The sequence below is a fragment of the Carettochelys insculpta genome, chromosome 28 (assembly GCF_033958435.1).
Source record: "Carettochelys insculpta isolate YL-2023 chromosome 28, ASM3395843v1, whole genome shotgun sequence".
NCBI lineage: Eukaryota > Metazoa > Chordata > Testudines > Carettochelyidae > Carettochelys > Carettochelys insculpta.
The window spans coordinates 7,999,505-8,022,636 of record NC_134164.1 but is presented as its reverse complement, the minus strand read 5'-3'; the positions used below and the strand labels follow the sequence as shown (position 1 = coordinate 8,022,636).

General features: G+C 42.9%; 1 protein-coding gene across 4 annotated transcripts in view; it reads left to right on the top strand.

The window, feature by feature from the left end:
• Positions 1-23,132, top strand: part of KANSL1 (KAT8 regulatory NSL complex subunit 1) — a 171,516-nt gene that overhangs the window by 124,672 nt on the left and 23,712 nt on the right. For all 4 annotated transcript variants that reach the window (XM_074979002.1, XM_074979001.1, XM_074979003.1 and 1 more), the window contains 4 exons: positions 6,004-6,145; positions 11,084-11,188; positions 16,903-17,018; positions 18,429-18,621. In XM_074979002.1, coding sequence (XP_074835103.1) covers positions 6,004-6,145; positions 11,084-11,188; positions 16,903-17,018; positions 18,429-18,621 — 556 coding nt within the window. The remainder of the gene's footprint in view (positions 1-6,003; positions 6,146-11,083; positions 11,189-16,902; positions 17,019-18,428; positions 18,622-23,132) is intronic.

Below are 23,132 nucleotides of genomic sequence, written 5' to 3'. Positions count from 1 at the left end.
ACAGCTCAATGAACAATATTGTTACCTTTCCAGCTACAAACGCAGCCCAGCAGAAGAAGTCTCTCTTATCTTGGGGTCTTTCTGCCCCACTTCCTCCACAAACTTAATACAATTCTGTGGTGACCTTGAAGCCTTCCTTTGCTGTCTCTGTCTAAAGTAATTCTTCCAACACACCTATGAACATCAGTCTGACTCTGACCTCCCCCCTCCCGCCCCCCAAAACCCAGGGCCAAAATAAGAACTCTGTGGACTCCCCCAATGGCTGTAGTGAAAGTCTGGATTCCTACATACAGTGCTTCTGCAACCATTCACAGGCTGATGTTATGCGCAAACAATACCAAATGAGACAGTCTCAACTATGCTGAACGCTGTGCTGTCCAGAGTCTCAGAAATAACCCAGACATTATAATATAATCAAGCCAGCCGACAAAGGGGGTGCTGTTGTCGTCATGAATAAGTCAGGCTAGGAACAGGAGGCAGCCAGGCAACTCTCCAACACCACATTTTACAGACCTCTCTCCTCTGATCCCACTTTGGAATTCCAAAAGAAATTACAACAGCTACTTAAGGAACTCCCTGCTGCTACTTGGGACCTTATTCACTCAGACACCCTGTCTGAGCCCCAACCTGGATTATTCTGTTTACTTCCCAAAATCCACAAACCTGGAAACCCTGAACGCTCTATCATTTCAGGTATTGGCACCCTTAATACTGGACTGTCCAGTTATGTGTAGACTCCCTTCTCAAACCCTTTACCGCTAACACTCCCAGCTATCTCCGAGGTACCACTGACTTCCTGAGGAAATTACAAAACATCGGAAAAGTTCCTGACAACACCTTCCTTGCCACCATGGATGTAGAGGCTCTGTATGCTAATATTCCACATGAAGATGGACTACAAGCGATCAGGAAACCCTGATGTTACCACAGCCAATCTGGTGTTTGACCTCTGTAACTTTGTTCTCGCCCACAATTATTTACGATTTGGGGACAACTTATACCTCCAGATCAGTGGCATTGCTATGGACACCCGCATGGCCCCACAATATGCTAATATATTTATAGCTGACTAGGAACAACAGTTCTTCAGCTCTTGTCCCCTATTACTCCTCCTTTACTTACCATACATCGATGACCTCTTTATGATTTGGACCCATGGTAAAAAGACTCCAGAAGACTTCCACAGAGACTTTAACAATCTGCACCCCACCATGAACTTATGCCTTGACCACTCCACATGAGAGAGACGTTTCGTGGACACTTCAGTACAAATCAATGATGGCCTGATCAGTACCACACTCTATCGGAAACCCACTGACCACCACACTTACCTGTATGCTTCTAGCCTCCATCCTGCACGCTTAACAAAATCCATCTTTTACAGTCAATCCCTTAGGTACAATCACATCTGATCTGATCCTGCTGACAGAGACCAAAAACTACAAGATCTCTACCAAACATTCATAAACCTGAATAACCCACTGGGAGAAGTGAAAAAACAAACAGACAGGGTCAGACGAATACCCAGAAACCAGCTGCTCCAAGATAAGTCCAAAAAAGCCAATAACAGAACACCCCTGGTCATTACCTAGCTCAAACCACTGCAACGCATCACTAAAGACCTACAGTCTATCCTAAATCGGGATGCCACACTCCAGAAGGCCCTAGGTGACAGGCCTGTTCTCTCCTATAGACAACCCCCCAACCTTATGAGGATTCTCACTAGCAACTGCAGGTTATACCACAATAATACCAGTCCTGGAACTTTTCCTTGCAACAAGCCCCGTTGCCAACTTTGTCCATCTATCTCTTCTGGAGATACCATCACTGGACCAAACCATGTTGTTCACGGAATCACGGGCACATTCTCCTGTTCCTCAGCTAACATCCTATATGCCATCATGTGCCAACGATGCCCACACACTGTGTATATAGGACAGACTGTAAGCACTCTTTGACAAAGAATGAATAGATGCAAAACAGATGTCAAAAAACGCCTCTAACTCTCAAACCTGCCAACCAGCACTTTAATGGGATGGGCCATTCTGTTAGTGACCTGAAACTCTGTGCTTTACTGAAAAGGAAGTTTAACAGTCGTTTACAGAGGGAGTCCTCAGAACTGTTGTTTTATATTCAGATTTGACACATTAACATGCGGTTTGAACCGGGACAGCAATTACCTGGCCAATTGTAAGGACTCGTATGCATACTTTTTAAATCTAACTCTTAACTTCCCCACCCCACACCTCTTCCTGCCACCTCTCTCTGCTCTTTTGATTTGTCAACCTTGATAACAATTTTTGGACTCTGCTTTATATATAGAGTCTGTTCTGGTAAGGCTATGATCTGAAGAAGTGGGTCTGTCCCACGAAAGCTCATCATCTAATAAATTAATTTTGTTAGTCTTTAAAGTGCTACTTGACTGCCTTTTTGTTGATACACAAATAGTTTTTAATACTAGAAACTCTAGGATTTTAATTTGAATGGGAATAATCACATAAAGCTTCCTAAGCATGTTAAGACTAATTCTGCATCAAAAAGCTTTCTAGAAATCTAGTGAGGAAGGGAATAGATAATGTCAGTAGTGGAGAGGAGCCCCTGGTAGAATCCAGGGCAGTAGACTGATTTTTATCTCATGCTTCTCTTGAGTATCTAGAAACTCCTGCAAGGAGGGCAGAGCAAAACACTGTGTCCCTAGATACTGAAGATGCTGTCAAAGAATGCAGGGAGAGGTGACAAGGAGGTCTTTGCCATTTGCTCAAACAAAACACAGAAAAACCCAGCTCATAACATCCCAAACTCTTGTGCGAGTATGCATATACCATTTAAATCAAACTGCGAAAAATGCAACATAACAAACTTCAGGATTGTACTCATGGGAAATTTAAAATATGCTGCCGTCACTGTCATTATAGTTGATTTGAAAACTGGACCAATTACTTGGAAATCAGAAAAACATTCTCTGCTCACATTACCATCCACTTTGCTCCATTTCAGTAGTACAAAGATGATTTAATGCTGCCATGAAGAGGTAGGTAGGAAATCTTATTGTAAAGGGGTTCCATGGCAGCTTACAGTTACCTTACCAACCTCTCCTCTTGGGGCAAAATAGAGCATAACAAAGCTTAAGAGCTCAGCTAGAGCTAATTGTGATCTGATGATGCTGGAATGGCAGAATAGACCCAAGGGGACTGTACCAGCCAGGGCAGTCAGACTAGTCCTGTGACTGCTCTGAGGATGTCATGGGCTCATTAGATCTTTGCCCAACGTTAACACTGGGCCACCGTTGTAGCCTTCTCTGGCTCATGCGCATGTGTGGAATGCAGTTGGTCAAGTTTTTTCTATTTGTGTCAAGATCCAGCTACCATTAGTGTTTTGAACACGCATTGAGTGTGATGCCATCTTTGACTAAAACATAACATGCATTTTTTACACAGAGGGACAGCAGGGAGAAAGATTAAATTTACAAAAGCCATTGAATGTGGTTTCCAAGGGATGTGATAAATTACATGCAACTGACATTGTTACAATCTGTGGAAATCTGGCATGATTTTCTTCAACAGGGAAGAATTGGAACCACATAAAGACAAAATAAAATGATTTGAAGAAACTATGGAGTCTCTCCAGTACTTACAAGGATAATTTTTTTCCAAGTCAATCATGGGTAAAGCTCGGAAGAGGAAGAGGAGGAGGCTGAACTGTGACTTCTGAAAGGCTGTTCTAAATTTTTCTCAGTTCTAACATTGATGGTCCAGGTCTCCTCACACAAAGCTCTGCTGGAGATTGACATAGCTTGTTAAAGCAAAACAGTGAAAATAAAAGAGAGTCATAGAAAACATGACAGTTGAATTCAGAATTTCATCAGTTTCTCAAAACCAGCTCTGTTGCCCAGCAAGTTTTTAACACTTCTTGTGTATTTTTGTGATGCATTGCTTTGGTGTTCTTGTTTTTGTTTGTTTTACTTGGAACAGATCTGGCGATGGAAAGGCAAATATATTGGTAGCTGCTTGTATTTAATGGCAGCTGCAAAAGAGCCATAGATGAATTTAGGAACTTTGGTCATTGCAGTAAATAGTGAAGGCTTCATTCTTGGCAGAAAATGTCTCCCCCCGCCCCTCACTATTTTAGTAACTATGCCTACATAGTGTATGTGTCTTATTTCACATTTGCTTAGGGGTTTTTGCTTTTTCGGGGGGTGGCGGGTTCGTGAAGCTTGTCTGGGATTGGCAAAAATATATCATCTGTATTCCTTCCAATCCCCTCTTACCCATCACCTTCATAGGTCATATCCAAACAGTAGATTTAAGTCACTTACAAACACATTGGAAAATCATCTGGCTATAGCCTTCTCTCCATAGAAGGGTGGGTTGGAAAGGGTCCTGAATCCATGTCCTTGCTTTAGGTGAGTAAAGGAAATTACAAAACTTTTGGACATGTCCATCCAACTCCATCTGTCCACCTGGACAACACCTTGTGATGTCTGCTACAACAGTGCCATGAGAGCGCCTGTTCCTGCTGTCAGGTGACATTGTAAACAAAGAAGTGGGCAGCATTATCTCCTGCAAATACAAACTAGATAAATTCATGAAGATTAGTTCTATCAATGGAATTAGCCAGGATGTGTAGGAATGGTGTCCGTAGCCTCGCTTGGTCAGAGTTTGGAAATGGATGACCAGAGAGGGATCACTCATCGATTCTGTTCCGTGTTCTCCCTCTGGGGCATCATCTGGCATTGGCCTCTGTCAGAAGACAGAACACTGGGCTAGGTGGACGTTTGTTCTGACCCATTATGGCTGTTCTTAACATCTTGCAGTACTGTATAGAGTAAACACTTTCATATCTGGCAGCTCCAAGACTGGCAGGTTGCCAGACACTCTGGATAACTGAGTGGTATACCTGGCAATGCATAACACAAAAGAAAAACAAGATTAGATGTTAAGAAACAAATGTGTGCGGAGTACTTGATTTACCAGCAACAGTAGTATTGTACACTGTAAGCTTGTACTGTTTGCTGTATTTGTATTTATTTTCACTATACTATACTTACAGAAAACATAACTAAAATGCCAGTTATTTGAGAGTTCTGTATGATAGAACGCTGTATATGACAGAGTTCACTGTAGTGTTTGTTGCAGGGGTGGTGAATTTAGGGAAAGGTCAAACAGGTTTTTTTTATGAAGGTGGTCTGATTTTCTGCCTTTTGTTACAGAGGTGAGACAGATCATTTTAGCTGTTAGTAGGTTCCTAATGTTTCTCTGTACACCAGAACCAATTATCAGGAACAAAGCTCAAGCTGACTGATGTACCTTGTCCTTTGCAACGTGCCAAGTGCTGCTGCTGCTTCTCTAAATGGAGCATCTTGAGGACAACAGCAGAAACAAAGCTATGTGTGTTGGAGAGGAGCTGCTTTTAAAAAGTAAATAAATCTTGTGATAATTGCTCAGGTGTTCTGAAACTTAACTTTTAGTGCATACCACATACGTTTAGCTTCCCTTCAGTATGCAGATTAGATATCCGTATCGTACTTGAAGGTTTGTTTGAGTGGACTGGAATTGAAATAGACTGTATCGTCTCTAATCTGTGTTTGTTTATACTTGTTAAAGTAAGAAACTTAATATAGTTTCCTTTTTTCTTTCTAAGTGGATTTCCTTGCTGTTGAGAAACGAAGCCTTTATGGCTTCCACCCTATATCGCGGTGTGCCAGACTGCCTTGGGAGGGTGGGCCCTTAGCAAAACTACCATTTTTTCTTATTGATTTCCTTCCTGACCCTGGTGGGTGACTGTCAGACACTGAAGCATGAGAGTTTAGAAACTTCAAACATGAACAATGTAGTCTATTGTAATAGGTCTCTTTAATTCTGCAGCAGATTAATGTTGTGTTTGAGAGGAAAGTATTTATGCCATTTTAGGTTTGTTTTGATGCATCAGTTCTTTGAGCCACTCAAAGTTTTGTCTGTGTGTGTTTTTTGGAGTTGGGTTCAAGTACTTGTTTCCTCCTTTCAGGAGGAGACGGGCAGAATGGAGATGGGCAGCAGACCGAGCAGCTATAGTGAGTCGCTGGAACTGGCTCCAGGCTCATGTCTCAGACCTGGAATACCGAATCCGACAACAGACAGATATTTACAAGCAAATTCGCGCCAATAAGGTAAGGAATGGGGGGATTTGGGGACACTCGTTTTTTTTCCCCCCAAAGGTTATTTAATTTCAGAGAAGGCAGGGTGTGCGTGGGCAATCATACGTCATGTTCTGGATGTTGTGGCTTAATATGTGTGTCTGCTGCCGCTAGGCACGTTGCACAAATGTGGTTAGTTCTAATATTAATTTGAACACGTGTCAGGAACAATTCTTCCATCTGGGGTGACAAAGAGCATAAATTCATCTGTGCTGCTTAAGCTAGTGAGTGTAACTGTTAAACAGGGCTGGTGCTGAGCGTTGCTTTCACGCACTGGCTGGGAAGGTAGTTATAGCTAGTTTTTTTGTTTTTGTTTTTCTCGTGAGAGTACTTGAGGGTGCGTATAAGGAGTGGCAGAGCCAGAGAAGTCTGGGGAAGAAGAAGCTAATCTCTACTTTATTCCCAAAAGGGGGGGTGGGTTGATGGGGGACGGGGGGGTGTTTGAACACCATCAGATGGCACAGAGTTAAAGTGCCATAGCGTTAATACATGGGGTTTCAGATGTTGGGGGAGATTTCCCCCAGCAGAAATGGATAACATTTGAATGGGTGAAGGGGCAAAAAATAGTGAGATACTTACACAAATATTGAAAGAGGAGATAGTGGGGAGGAAAATACTACAGTTAGGATTTTGGGGGGATAAGAGCAACTGCTTTTATGTGGATACAGACACAGATTTGCTTCCTGTGGGTCATAATATCACACTTGACCTTTATACAAATCTTCCACTGTGCTATTACATAAGCTGTAATGGTCTGTGTGGGATGTGACATCAGAGGCAAATTGAGAAGACGTGACCCTGAAAAAGTTGGACATTTTGAAGCAGGAAGTAAATGGGAGAGATGTGGGATTTGACTTCAGAAAGAGCAATTGAAGGAGATTTCAGATGGACTTGATAAAGTGAAAGCAGCTGATACTAGTGTTATGGTCTCTAGAAATCTGGCTGGGTCTGGAAATGCACAAGGACAAAATTGAACAGTGATTCACAGCAGTAGAATCTTTTGATTGCTTAGACAACACAGTTTGATTCCAGATCAGTCAGAAGTTGAAGTTAGAACATGCATAAGACTTAAAATATGGTTGCTGCTGAGTCAGTCCTGAATTCCGTTTTTTTACTTGATTTAAAACTGAGCATTCAGAGTTTTTTATTCCAAATCTCCATTTGTAAAGGAAACGGCATCATTTCACTGCATCAAAATAGGGCAGAGTTGTGGAAGTGAAGTATTGGACGACAAGGGAGTTAAATTCAGAATATCAGTTTTCACAAGATCTGTAAGGCTATCAAGCCAGCTCAGCATCAGTCAGGTGTGTTTTTTTCAATGTATCTGGATGGGTTGAATTGAAACTTTTTTTTTATAACGAGCTGCGTGCTGAAAACCCAAATATGTGAAATCTGCATGTATTTACAGAGAAGTTCCCAGGGTTGTAGGCCTAGCTAGTAGCAAACTTGAGACTTGTTTTTATGTAATTCTTTTTACTCATTGTAGTCACTTTATTTTGGACTTAACTGTGTCTGCTTATTATGTTTGGGAGGGAATAAATGTGCTTATTAAGTAAATTTCATAATAGTGTCTGTCTTAATTTCATAAAACTTTCTTGGCCATCTCTCCCATTGCTTGGTTTTTCAGATTAGAGAAAGACAAACCTATCCCGGAACATAGCTGTTGGCAAACAGGCAAATGCTTTTTCAAAAAAATTTGCCCACCCTTGCAATGGGAGCAGTGCCTCTGTGGGTGGTAGAGCATCCTGTCTGAGGAGGAGATCAGTGAATGTACTCTCTCTCTGCTTCAAGTTTTCATTCCTGTGAAAGATCTCGCATGGGATTAGTGAGGCATAATTGTAGGTTTTAAGAGCTTTGCATTAAATGATATGCTCTTATCAGTGCGGCTCAAGTGTAAAGAGGTTGAGTGAAATTACTTCCTGGAAAGCAGGTAGGGGTTGGGGTAGCTTGCTGCCTTTTTTTAAAAAACAAAAACAAAAAACTTCTGCAGACTGGGTTCAAATTGTTTCTCGATTCAGACTGATAGACGTAGTATAATAAATCCCTTCTTAGTCTAGATGCTTGGTGGTAAACCTTTCCCAGTGCATACAGTTATGTGGCCCATTTAATGTTGCTAATCTGGAAGAAACCCAGGGATTTTGTTATGTATGAGTCATTGGTGGGTGGGGGGGTGGGGTGGGGATGGGAGGGAAGGATCTGAAACAGCTACTGGGAGGAGCTTGTTGCTAGAAAAAGTAATATAAATTTTTTTTTTAGCAGTTTCCATGTACACATCTCCTCCTACTAAAGCTTGGAATAACTATGGACCAGATTTATATATTAGGGTGTGAAGATAACTCTACAGCCTCTGCGTGAGGAGCTTAATCTAAAACTGTGCCTCTTCTAGTACAAGTTTGCATTCCTGCCCCTTGTCAGAGACTGGCTGATGCTGTAGGAACATGAGCACTTTGCTTCTGGGGGATGTCATGTTCTCGGATGGGGTGTACAGATGGCTTCCAGTTAATCCCGTCCTAATTAATAAAATCTGCATGGGGTGAAGTTATCAGACTAAGTAGTAAATACAAGGAGTCCTTCTGAGTCTTTGACAGAGCTCAGTGATTCCTTCTACTTCTCATACATTAAAGAGGAGTTGAACTGTAAACTCAATTAGTGCTCTAATCTCCGTTTTAAAGCAGAGCAAGTCATTGAAGCTTGAAAAAGTAAAACACAAAACCATCTAAATGATGCCCTTTTGATACTATGATAAACTACATAGGTTTTGGATGAAAGTAGTAGCCATTTCCCACAGCCCAAGTCAGGATAGAGGGCCCTTAAAGAGAATGTAAGGTAAGCATTGGTAATAAATATCCCATATGGAAGCATAAAAAGCTCAGGAGCTACTTTCAAAATTTTAAATGAAGGTTTTTAAAACATCAGCTTTTATTTTTAAAATAGACTTCCTCTCCCCTGCATTCCATGTGGTAAGCTGCATTCTTAAAGCTCTGATTTGATATTGAGATATATATCTGTCATCAGACTAGAAACTCTCTCTCTGGCTAAGAACTATACAATGGGGGGTTTGATGGAGTATTTGGGTGCTGAGAATGAAATGGTGACTGACATTTAAAAATACAAATCCATTTTACTATTAATACTTACCTAAGGCCCTAGACATCATCACTGCAGTTTTCCTGGGAATCTACAAAACTGTTTTCCTCATCCACTTTTGTTCTTACTTAAGATGAATTGAAAATTAATAAAGTCCTTCACAACCCTGACTTTGTCAGCCTCCTCCCCTTTTGCTTTCCCTGAGCAAAACAGTGGGCACATACATCCATGAATGTTAGGAGAAAAAAAGGGTCCCCTTGGCTTTCCATCACACCTTTCACCATGGCCAGTCTCTCTTCCTAGCTCACTGCCGGTTACTCTCTATGTAACCTACATTCCTGGTTCTGGTTCCCAGGCTCTGGTGAGTTTGGAGCTGATTGCAGAAGGTGATGGGCCATTTTGGGAGGTTGGGAGAAGCCCAACAACATTTAATCATTACTAGGATTCCAGAAGCCAGTAACTCCCAGCCCCATCATACAACACTCAAAAAACCATGGAATGTAATACATCCACCCTGGGCATTGGCTAGTTTTCCTATGTGTAATAATGAAGCAGAAGCATGGCAGACAGAAATTCAATTACTAGATTATGGGCAGCCACCATGATTTTTCTGGACACCCAGTGGGCTACTATTCTAGATCTGATTCCCTCAAGACGTGATGTTAGCCTTCTGTAAAGGCTCGGATTCCATGTGTAGCCAATGAGCTTTTAAGTGGCTGATTCCAGTTTGGCTACCTCATTCCAAATAGGCTTGCTTGCATCCCAGGGGAGAACCAGTCATCCCCATGATCAAAGATGCCCATTGTCCTAATTTGCCTTCTCTTCACAGTGTAGCTCTGCACCCGCTCCCACCACTCTAGAAAGCTTTATTGTCCTTCTGTTCTCATTAGTGCTGCCCCGTCACTACTGTTACCCTTTCGTTTACAGTTTCTTTCCCTTGTCACCTTTAAATTATGTATACGTTGGGTGGAGGGTGTTGCACGTATCGGAGCCAATGTTGTCCTTGTGGCCCACCTCTTACCTTCCCCCCACTGCTTCCCAGTTAGATCATAGAAAAAGGGTTCTTCTCCGCCTCCCTGTGAATGTTAAATAGGTCATCTTTGTCAGCTCCTAATTCCCATACAGCCATGATGAATTATGAGTATCTGCTGAGTATATGCTTAGAATAGTTCTAGCCATAGATCAAATCCAAGTGCTGTGGTGCAAAAAGAAGAAAAACAGAAGAGAATTAATATAATTAGAGCCTTGATAAAACAACTCTCCACCCTGTCACTGATTAAAATATTACGTTCTTCTTTCCTTTATTGAACTGTGAGACTGCAGCATCCATTGAGGAAAATCTGTTTTGAGCTCCTAGTTGGTTGTGAGGTTTTTAGCCAGGGTTTGTTGTCTTTGTTTCCTTGCCTTCCCCTTGTCTTGCTGTGATGGGGCTTCGAGCTTGTTCCTTTATTACGAGAAGGAATTCCTTTTCCCATGCCATTGAAATGTTCTCTTTGTATTTGCTCACTTATGGCTAGCTGACTTCAGCATATACTCAGTACATGAGAGAGGAAGGGCACCGCTTCAGCAGTCTTGTCTGAGAGGGAGCTGACTGTATGCTGCAGATGGGGTCAAAGCCATGGGATCCTCAGCAGTTTAGGTTAGATGATGTGAAAATCAGTACAGCTCGGATTCAGTTTGCATCCTACTCGGACAGTGCTGTAGGCACACAAACTTCACGTGGTGGCAGTGGTTTCTGAAGAGTGAAAAAGGAGGAGACAACATGAGTCTGGCGAAATCCACGCACCGTGCTACAGTAATAATTTTATTTTTCTTTTCCTCTAGGGACTGATAGTCCTTGGTGAAGCATCATGCCTGGATCCTGCAGTAGATGATTCATCCCATCCTCTTAGTGCAGAAGTTAAGCTGGAGCCTGGGACTGACAGACTGGTAAGCGTCAAAGATAAGAACAGAAATGGATTCATGTCTGCATGTACTGGTGCATATTGTGTGTCCTGGAAGACAGACCCTTACTGTGGTGCCTGGAAGCCCTTTTTAAAGTGGTGCACAGCTTGGTCAGCTTCTACTTCATGGAAATCCTGAAATGAGGCCTCTTAGTGGGGCTTTACTAGAGAATTGATAGCAGTGAGGATGGTTTTTTTTCAAGGTCTGGGTCTAACAAATACAGTGATTTGGACTTTTTTTAGAACAGGGTTCCCCTAGAAACCCTCACAATAAGCTTTAACATTTATGTAATGTTTTACAAGTGAAAAGCACTAGGGATGTTTAACCTGAAAGCTTCACCCTAAATGAATGAGACTTACCAGTTACAGTTAACTGGTAGGGGCTAGGGATCAGGGCTGCTCTGGCCAGGCTGTAAGCCCACTGTCCTGCAGCGTTTCAAGGCTGGGCCACTGTGGACAAGGGCTTCTCCAGTGCTACGGAGCAGCAGCCCCTCCTTCCCTTAATTGGTTAACTGGTTACACCTAACATTTAACTGGTTAAGTAATTAAATGGGTATGTATGTCCTTAAAAAGCACTCTAAAGACCTAAATCAGTCTCTGACCTTCTTCCCTTTAGCAAAAATGTCTTGATCACACATCAAGGGATAGAGGGGCACACGGCTTATGAATGCATCTGGGAAAAGTGATTGATCTGTACATCACTTGCACTATCCACAAAATGGGAATAAGATGCTGTGAGATCCATGGGTGGGAACTATATGAAGAGCTTAATATTTACCATTTAATACAGACTGGGTTTCATCCTGCAGTCCAGGCTGGCTTAGTGTGATCCTGTAGTCGTGTATGGTAACACCCATATATTAAAGATGAGCTTTTGCAAACTGCTACACAGTACTGTAAACCACACTTGGATGGACCTCTAGCTCATCACGCTGGAAGTGACCAATAAAGGACCAGCTGCTGGGGTGTGGGTAAATTTTAGAAATGGAGCAAAATTTAAGGGCACCCAAGGAATGTGTACACTTTGCTTACCAACCCTTTGCCTTGTACAGAAGAAAAACTAGTATCTCCTCCTGTGAATTTATAAGCTAAGATAAACGATCATGGAGCCACACAGATAAAAATCACCAAATTGAACAAGTGGCAATCTTACTTGGCATAGAGACCTCCTTCTGTGGGTGAACTTTTGAACAAAACCTGTGGTTTTCTTTGTTGCCAGTTTTGGAATTTGGCTTCCAAAACAGAGAGAGTACCATTATTTTGAGAACCTGTTTTGAAAGCTTTGAGTATTCTCTCAGACACATACAAGTGTCAGCCCTGATATTTTTCTCATAATTAGGCTTGGAAAGATTAGATTTTTTTTTTTTAATTAATTAATGCCAGTTTCTCTGCTGACACACATGGGAGGGAGTTGGTATAAGAAAAAATATAACTTAGGAACTTACTTGATTTAAAATTACTTTCTTTGCATATTTTGGCATGTTATGTTGACCGTTTGAGTTTTAACTGTTGCAAAGGTGTATCATTCTGAATCTCAATGTCTGCAGTCATGGAGTAATTGGAGGCATAATTTCCCCCAAAGTGGAAATGTAAGTTAAAACATATAAAAAAGCTGAAAAATAAACATTGAAATAATCTGTCAAAACTATTTTTTGCCAAACCTTATAAAGGACAAGAATGTAAAATTACCAATACCAATCAGTAATGGACAAGAATACCAAATTACTGTCAGATTGAACTGTAAAGGACAGATGGTGGTACAGATAACTTGTACTGGATTTTTGCCTCTTGAAACTGGGAATCAGATACAGCAATGTTTGACATTCGCGAACATTGCTTCACCCGGGCTGGGAGCGCTGGCAGCTGCCGCTTCCCCGGGGCTCTAAGTCCCACCGTATTTGCAAAATTCAACATTCGCAAGGGTTCTTAACACTGAACACTCACAAACGTTGCGACCCTACTGTACGCTTATTTGGGGTCTCTTCTTAGTCCTTGAATATGGGTTCTTCCCATCATAAAACTTACTGCATCATTTGCTCCATTTAACAGGGTTTGCTTAGGACCAGAATGGCAGAGTATATGCTATAGGTCAAGATTCAGGTACACTAACAGAGCAAGAATAACAGAAGGTGCTTTAGCTCACACAGTGACCACTGATGATTTACAGTCTCTCATGACAGCCAAATAATTGACAGGGAACAACAGGAAAATTAATAAAACAAAATTCTGTGATCGCTTCAAAGAAGGCAAACCCGTACAGTGATAAGTTTCCTGTTACTTAAGCGAATCAGCAGTGATTGAAGATGGGGATGAATAGTTAAGTTGAATAGTGGCAGGAAGACTTCATTTTCTTCTTGATTGTCTGTTTAAATCATGAAGTATTGCTGAGAATTATACCAATGCCAATTTGATTTTCCAAAAGGAAAAAAATATAGGTGTAAAGTCTGTCCAGTCAGATGGTGTGCTGGTACCATGGGGTCACACTGATAGTAATCCGCTGACTGCTGTCTTGTGTTTCTGTTTCTTAGTTTTAGATCTACTTGTCTCTCTTCTTTTACTTGGAAAGTCATCTTTTCAGGATAGTGCCCTATATTTGTCTGTACAGTTGTTAGCACAAGGGGACCCTGATCCTCCTGTGTGCTACAGCAATAAAAATAGCTGCCAAGAAATAATGAAGCATGTGCTGAGATTGCTTTTTTGCATAACACAGGCGTGTGGTCACTGCTGGAACCTGCTCCTCAAACTCTATTCTTCCTGAGGGCTCTTACCTGACAGCAGAAATACTCATCCTTATCCCCTTCATGTAGGGGCCTCATTTGAAGTTGTCTTATCACCCCTATGCGGCTGCCTGTTTAGTCCTTTCCCAGTCTCCCACCTTTTGTTTCGTTCTGAGCCTCCTGGCTGCGGGAGATAATGCTGAGGGCGTCAGCCACAGGAAATGTCCCCTTCAGGCACCAAGCAGTTATGCTCCCCCTGCAGGATTATTCATGAGCTTAGTTACACTTGCTCACAAAGAGGGTGGAGTGGTGAGTCAGGAAGAGGTCTGGCTTGCACAGAGCCAGAAAACAAATCCAGAGTACATTCATGTTGCACTAGAACTCATATTAGGACAGCTTTATCTCCTCTTTCATGTTACACCCTAGCTGTTCAGCTCAGCCCAGGCTCCAGAGTTCTGCAGTACTATCTCACCATCCTTAATGCTGCGAGAAGAATACCATTCTCTTTGGCTGCACCCATTTCCTGGCTGCAGAGTAAGCTGCAACGGGAAGAGAGATGAGGTATGAAAGGGGAAGGGAGCTTGGATCCATCGCTGGTGGTTCCTGAGTGTCCATATTCTCTTCCCCCCCCCCAGCCCCCCCATTCAGTCACTTTCTCTGGTCAGTGTGTGGGGCTCCGGGATGTTCTCACAGGTGTTGGCCATTGGGTGGAGTGATTTTCTGTCCTCCAGCATTGAGCAGGGCGTGTGGAATGTTGCCTCATAATTGTTGGGAGAAATTCATTATAAATTCCTTGTGTGTGACATTGCATCTGACAAAGTGGGTCTTTACCCATGAAAGCTTATGTGCCAAAATATTTCTTAGCCTATAAGTTGCCACAGGACTTCCTGTTGTTTTTGTGGATAGAGACTAACATGGCTACCCCTCTGATACTTGAAACCAGTTGCAGGGTGATTAGGAGGCTGCCAGTGCCCTTAGATACTCTGTTGTGGTGAATGGCTCAACACCCACAGCCCTAGCAGAGCAGATGCTCTTCCCATGCAGCAAATAGACGAACCTGGTTAGCACAACTATAGGTACAGCCTCCTAGAGGCTTGGTCCTGCTTTTGTTTTAGGAGCTTCCCCTCATCCTGGGTTTTCAACTGCTCCAGGGTCTCCAGCCCACTTTTTCCAAGCTGTAGTCACCAGACAACTGTATTAGCTCTGCTGCCTCTCAGTCTAGGCCTATTTGAACAACACTGCCTCTGTGCCTAGAGTGCAGAGCAGGCTGCTCTTGCTACCTTCACTCCACCCCCTTGTACGTCATAGATGCAGCAAACCAATACCACATTCTAAATTTCCTTTATCCTGGTGTAAGCAAGTCAACGAAGAGCAAAAATAGTCTCCATTCAGGGTCTCTGTGTATGACTGTGGCAGGCTAGCCGCTGGCCTGAGTGAAATAGCAGCCTGCTGCTGTGCTCCCAGAGAGCACCAGAAATTTCAAGGTGTAGGACACAGAAAATAAAGGACCTCAGTAACAACTTTTCCCTCCCTTTGCTTAGTCTAAAGGAGCTATCCTGCCTTGGTTTATAGAATGTTCCCTGTTGGATCACCACTCAGCGGTTCCCTCTCCCTTACTTTCAGTTCATCCCATCCCTTACTGGGAGTGAATGGGCAAGCTGCACAGGGGGTCAGATTGCCCATCGCTGTCCTAAAGTCTGTTTCTTTAATTTAAAGCCCATGAACTTGGGAGGCAGAAGAATCTGTTGAAATCCCTCTGAAAAGTCAGAGCAGCAATCTAGGCTAGTGAGTGGGCTGCATGAGTAGCCCATCTCAGTGGGCCACAATATTTTTTTAACCAAGACTATCCCCCATGATAAGGTAGTTTTTTGCTAACTGCATTTGCTTACCTAGGGTTTGTGGGCATGCCGATTGAACCAAAGTAGCACTTTGGCTGCAGATAGTGTGTGTGATGTTTGCAGTCAATGTTGTGTGCCGTCAGCACACACGTCACTTCATGTCCTTTGCTTTATGTGCATGTCTCTGTAATAATATCCATAGGACACAAACCACATAGACAGAAACCAGCAGAATCTTGCAAGCCTGCGCATGGGCAATAGTAAATAATGTCACAGACCAAATGTAAAACCCTGGTGGGCTGCAGGGTGCCCACCACTATCGAGGACATTCAGGAAGAGGGGCCAGATGAGAGGATGAAATGGGTCATTCACCCTCCACACACACACCATCCCACCAAGAGGAAATTTCTGGTGTTTATCTTCTGATGTCCTATTCTTCAGCCTTTTCCTGGGGATCTTCAGAGTATCGTGGGCTGACTACTTGTTACCCTGCTTGGACTGCGCTTGGACTGCACTTGGAAAATGGGACAGGTTTAAAATACCTACTAAACACACAGCATTTGCAGAAGCTGTAGTGTGGCATCCAACATGTACAAAACCCTTATGTACACCAAGGTTGTAACATGTTTTAAAATACGATTAGGACCGAGTTTAGGTGCCTGACAGTGTACAGGTATCTTCCTTAATTTGCTACTTTTTCCTTAACACAGAACAGGCTGCAGGGTGGTGCTGGCAGCTTCTGGGGTCTAAAGCTACTGAACTTCAAGGTTTGCATTGTAGTGGAGCTTGAGGCTAGTTTACATGAGTGGTTATTGAACTACAGTGAGGCATAATGCTAAAATCTTCCTAATAGGACCTTATTTCATGGTTTGCTTTGCTCCTGGCCACTGAAGCAGTGTAACTACCTGAGAAGCCTGGAAATGTGCTCCTGACCAGCTCTGGTGGAGAACCTTTTCCAAAATCCTCCTCCTCAGTCTGATTTCTGTGTTTATGGCATTTGCTTGTTTGTGAAGCCTCTGGGAATTGAAGTTCTGCATGGGAAGCCTATTGTTGTGGTCTCTGGCAGTGCAGCGGTAGGAATGAGGGAAATGTGCATGGCTATGTGGGAAACTTTATCTATTGTGCCCTTTCTTTTTCCTCTGCAGGGTGGTTCCATTTCCCAGCCAGTAGCAAATCTTGGTACATCTGCTGGGAATACTCCAGAAACCCTTCCCTCCAAAGCCTGTGGAGCGCTGAGACCGGTCAACGGAGTTATTAATGCGTAAGTTTCTTGCATGGGCTGCCTGGGGAAGTTTTGTGCCTCTGGTGATGATGCCAATATTCCTTTATGAATTAGGCCTGGTCCACTCTAGAGTTTGTACCTGGGTTACCTGAAAAAAGTATGGATATAGTCTCCCTTGTAGTACTGCTTAAGTCTACACCTAACCCTAGTTGGGGATGTGCTCAGAAATAATGCTGTAGGCTACCTACGTCAGGCATTGGTTTCCAACCTTTTCACTAGTGTGGACCCCCAACCGTACACAGACCCCCATCAAAGCTAATTGTAGCCACTATGTACACTTCATTAAATGAAAAGAGAAAACACAACAGGTTTTTTTTCCAGACAGCAATTAATAACGTTATTGGAAGGTATTTAATTTAAAAATAACAATTGATTTGTAACTCTGCAATTTATTTCAAATCTATTTTCTGTGATCAGTCTCCTCTCCCTCCCCCCCCCCCCCTCCCCCCCCATGGACCCTTTAGCTGTACCTCAGATTGGTACCATAGACCAAGATGGAATTGGTCCTACCTTAGAGGTGTTGCCATTAAGAGAACATAGTGGGATTTATTGTTAGGTGAAAGAAGGAATGAAAACCTGATCTGCCGTAGAGAATTTTAGTATTGCAAGCACTGTTGGAAATTTCTGCCATGCATCTGGTACTCACCGGTGCTTGCAGGTGTTCATAGATGTTTCCAGCACCGCTGCATTTTTTTCTCTTATTGATACGCTCTTTGAACAGAAAGCTATGATATCAGTTACCTCAGTATAATTGATTATCCTAGTATGCCAACAGAATGCCTTGATATGCCTGTAGTTAGTTCTGTCATCAAGGCTGCACATTTGAGAGCCATGTATTTCACTTATAAAACTTACGCATTATACACTAATGAGGAGAAAACTGCTCTGACCAATGGGATGGGGTTTTGTGTTGGAATTAAGGTAGGTACACAGTATGATGCTACAGCAGGGATGGTGTGTGTGGACATGGTATTTGGTGCGCACAAGAAGATAAGGCGAACATTGCACCATTTTAGTCACACAGTTCTGTACTAGCATTCAGATTTGGGGTTCAAGTCTCAGTTCCAAGGATCAGTTCCTGTGAATTTGTTTCTTGGACTGCTATGCTCTGGCATTGCAGCCCATTACAGATAACCTGTTAGTATCTCAAGAGATTCAGGACTGGGATGTCAGGGAATTCTCCATGTCGGGATTGAGGTATTCATTGATACAGCTGGAGGTCTGTGGTTTTTTGTTTTGTTTTAACTTGAAAGGTCATGGGGGAAAAGGAAACAGAACAGTGTACTCAGAATTGTGAGCTCAGTTAGGCTCTTTGGGTGGCGACTATCCACTGCACAGCAAAATGAGTAAAAATGTCTAATCCTCTAAATTTCTTCTGCTCTTGGGCAGTCTTCAGTCTGGCTTGGCAGAACATGCTCAGGGAGATGGCTCAGATGTTGAGGAGCTATTGCATAAAAAGCAGCGACTGAACATGGTCTCTTCTTCTGATGGAACCTGTGTCGCAGCTCGCACCCGCCCGGTACTGAGCTGCAAGAAGCGACGGCTAGTTCGGCCTATCAACATCATCCCCCTCTCCAAAAAGGTCAGTGTGTGCCAGTGTCCTCTTGCTCTGCTTTATTTGATGTGGGATTTGTTGGTAGGAAGTTTGCGTGACCCGAGAGAGAACTGAGGTATTAATGCAGTAGTCAGTGGTGTACTTCCACCACAGTAAAGACAAAGGTGAAATAGTCCCTTATTCCCCTAATGTATGAATGTTTGCTTTTTTTTTTTATGAGGATTGAGCTCAGTCATTTATTAAAAAAGGGAGAGAATTTTAGCAGAAGGCATTGAAGCTGTTGTAGACGCCGTAGGAAAACCATGCAATCTTTCAGTTGATTGATTGTGATGATGATGATTGCAACTCTTGCATAAGGGAAGAGGGGATAATAAGTATTTGGGGAGGAATTGTATCACAATTATCTTTTACTGAACACTAGATAAAATTTAAAAAAAGGCAGAGGCAGGTACCCAGGATGGCAAACTTCATTCTGAACTATTAAAAGTTTAGTAAAGTTATAAGCAGTTTAAAATAGAATTGTTGCGCAGCCATAACTGTCAGAGAGGGTACGATTTAGATGTGGATATTTTTAGGAAAATTCACGAGCAGGTCATAGGTAATAAATGAAAATTCATGGTCCATATAAAATATCCCTAACCAAATCTGAGGCTGGTGAGTGTTATGTGTGAGGGGCTTCCTTTGGGCGCTACTGCTGTGGGAGGGGGCATGGCAATGATCAGCGGCAGCTCTGGCCCCTGCTGCATCCACCAGCTGTATCTTTTGGTTACTGGAGTAGCCCATGAGGAAGGCAGCTGGTGTGTTGGCCCTAGGGTTGCACCAGCTGGCCACAGGGTTACCCAGTTGACTGTCCACCCACAACTGTTCTGGCCACACTCAGGACTATTTTGGTAGCCCTTTGAGGTAGTCTCATCTGCTGCTACTTAGTGGTCCCCAAGGCATGGCCATGGCAGCTGGCCCTGGAGCTTTTCTATCAGCATCTGATGTGTGGCTGGTTACCAGACTACTCCATTAGTGGCCACTGTGGCTGTTCTCTAGGCTGTATTGGTATCTGTAGGGTCAGGCACACTAGAGGCTCACAGAAGTCCTGGAGGTCATGGAAACCTGGAGCCCTAACTATAGGCATTGTTACCCGATTTCATAATATGTATAATATAAAAATAATCTGTTACCTTCAGTCTTGAGACAGATGATCTTATTTTCCTGTATTGTTCCCCTTTTCCTATGCTCTTCCATGTGTTCTTGCCGTCCTTTCCTCTTGCAATGCTTCTGTTTCTGCTGCTGAAGCAGGAAAGGAGCTTTGCTCTGGTGAGCTGGTTCAGGGAACGTAAGACTTTTCTCTCTTCAGTCTTGCTTGTAGCTCACCCAAACTCTAGAGAGAGCAATGTCCAGCCCTGCTGTGGAGGAGAGGTGGATGGGAGGTGGGGCTGGAGCAGAGTGGGAGATAGAGCACATTTCTTTGTGGAGGGACTATCATAGCTCACTTTTTGCTTTTTATGATGTCGTCTGGGTAAGTAATGCAGAAAGGAATTTTGTAAAGCAGCATCACCATCTCCGTCCTTTGGTCATAGCAAACCATTTAGACACAAGTCTAGAGGACCGCATTAGCAATGGAGGTATGGGAATCTTTGTGGCTTCATGCTTAGTGGAAGTTTAGTTGGATTTGGGGTGGCTCTTGATTAAAGAACCGTTATACAGACAAACCAGTCTTGTTACAGCAGTGCACAAAGGGTTTCAATCCAGACTGTATTATTGTAAGGTTATATAAGTCCAGTGAGCTGCGTGGAAGTGTAAGTCTCAAGGTACTATCATTTAGACAGTTGGTTCAGTGTGGTACTCCATTCGTGAACAAAAAGGGCACATTTCAGTTGTTAGATCAGTTACATTAGTTTAGTTTAATACACGTGTAAAATGGGATTTATCATCCGGTTGTGAGTATTTCTAAAGGGTTCTGCAAGATCTTTTCTTGACCCAGTGACTTTGAATACTTTTCAGTGGCTTGGAAGAAATTAATGAAATCATTGCTGCTAAAACTTGCAGATGAGTGAAATTTAAGAGGTAAATGCTGATAGTGACAGAAGCTGTAATGAGTAATCTGGTTCACTTGAGGATGTGGGTTCATGTTAATTACATATGTCCTAACACAGACAAATGCAAGGACACGCCTTTCAGAACAAAGAAGGTAGGTCATTGTTACCAGATGGGGGAACTATGCCGTGATACACAGTGACATTTAAAAGGCACTTAAGGATCACCATAGATAACCAGTTGAACAGTGAGTTGCTAATGCAGTGCTGTTGAACTGGAAAGGATTTAGGAATGAGCTGCAGGAATGATTGAAAATTGAAAAACATGCCTTGCAGGGAGAAAGTTTAAAGAGATTTGGACTTATTCTAAAGAAGGTTCAATGAAGACTTTGATCACTGCCTCATAGGTATTTATGTGGGAACGAGATTTCTGACTATATGGCTCTCCAGTCTAGCTGAGAAAAGCACAACAAGGTCAATGATTGTTCTAGCTTCAGTTTCCAATCTGAGATTAGAAAAAAAGATGCAGGTTTTTCTTCACGTGATTGCTCATGCCAGTTTCAAGTAGGTGTATGCACATTGCACAGGCATCGGAAGGCATCTCTTCTAGTAGTATCTGTCTGGTCAGCTGAGAAGTCCCCTAGACGGGTGTGGGTGTGGGTCTTGGTCGACCTGCTGTCTTTTCACTTACATCTTATCACCAGAGAGTAAGCCATGCTAGTCCATACACTATCAGAACAAAAAGCAGTCAAGTAGCACTCTAAAGACTAGCAAAATAGTTTATTAGGTGAGCTTTCGTGGGACAGACCCACTTCTTCAGACCATAGCCAGACCAGAACAGACTCAATATTTAAGACACAGAGAACTAAAAACAGTAAGCAAGGAGGACAAATCAGAAAAAGATAATCAAGGTGAGCAAATCAGAGAGTGGAGGGGTGGGGGGAAAGATCAAGAATTAGATTGAGTTAAGTATGCAGACGAGCCCCTATAGTGACTCAGAAAGTTCACATCACGATTTAAACCATGTGTTAATGTGCCGAATTTGAATATAAATGTCAATTCGTCCACTTCCCTTTCTACAAAAGGAGCGATAATTTCTTTTCAGTAACACACATACCTTGAGGTCATTGACAGAATGGCCCATTCCATTAAAATGTTGACTGACTGGTTTGTGGATCTGGAGTGTTTTGATGTCTGTTTTGTGCCCGTTGACCCTTTGTCTAAGGGAGTTAGAAGTCTGTCCAATATACAAAGCATCTGGGCATCGTTGGCACATGATGGCACGTATGATGTTAGTAGAGGAGCATGAGAAAGTGCCCGTGATTCTGTGAGTAACCTGCTTAGGTCCAGTGATGGTATTTCCAGAGAAGATATGGGGACAAAGCTGGCAGCGGGCTTTGTTGCAGGGAAAGGTTCCAGGACTGGTGTTCCTGGGGTATAGACTGTGGCTGTTAGTGAGGATCCTCATAAGGTTGGGAGGTTGTCTGTAGGAGAGAACAGGTATGTCACCCAGGGCCTTCTGGAGTGTAGCATCCTGATTAAGAATAGGTTGTAGGTTGCAGTGGTCTGAGTTGGGGGGCTGTAAGTGATGACCAGTGGTGTTCTGTCCTTGGCTTTTTTGGGCTGATCTTGGAGTAGCTGGTTTCTGGGTATGCGTCTGGCCCTGTCGATTTGTTTTTTTTACTTCTCCTGGTGGGTAACTCAGGTTTATGAATATTTGGTAAAGTTCTTGTAGTTTTTGGTCTCTGTCAGCTGGATCAGAACAAATGCGATTATACCCAAGAGCTTGACTGTAAACAATGGATCTAGGTCACGTGTGCAGGATGGAAACTAGAAGGGTGTAGATAAGTATAGCGATCAGGTTCTAGTAGGTTTTAGGCTCTAGAAGAATTCCACAGACACTTTAACAATCTGCACCCCACCATCAACTTATGCCTCGATTACAACATGCAAGAGATACATTTCCTGGACACTACAGTACTAATCAAGGATGGCCTGATCAGTACCACACTGTACCGAAAACCTACTGATCACTATACTTACCTACACCCTTCTAGTTTCCATCCTGCACATGTGACTAGATCCATTGTTTACAGTCAAGCTCTTGGGTATAATCGCATTTGTTCTGATCCAGCTGACAGAGACCAAAAACTACAAGAACTTTACCAAATATTCATAAACCTGAGTTACCCACCAGGAGAAGTAAAAAAAAAAAAAAAAAAAAAAAAACCAAATCGACAGGGCCAGACGCATACCCAGAAACCAGCTACTCCAAGATCAGCCCAAAAAAGCCAAGGACAGAACACCACTGGTCATCACTTACAGCCCCCCAACTCAGACCACTGCAACCTACAACCTATTCTTAATCAGGATGCTACACTCCAGAAGGCCCTGGGTGACATACCTGTTCTCTCCTACAGACAACCTCCCAACCTCATGAGGATCCTCACTAACAGCCACAGTCTATACCCCAGGAACACCAGTCCTGGAACCTTTCCCTGCAACAAAGCC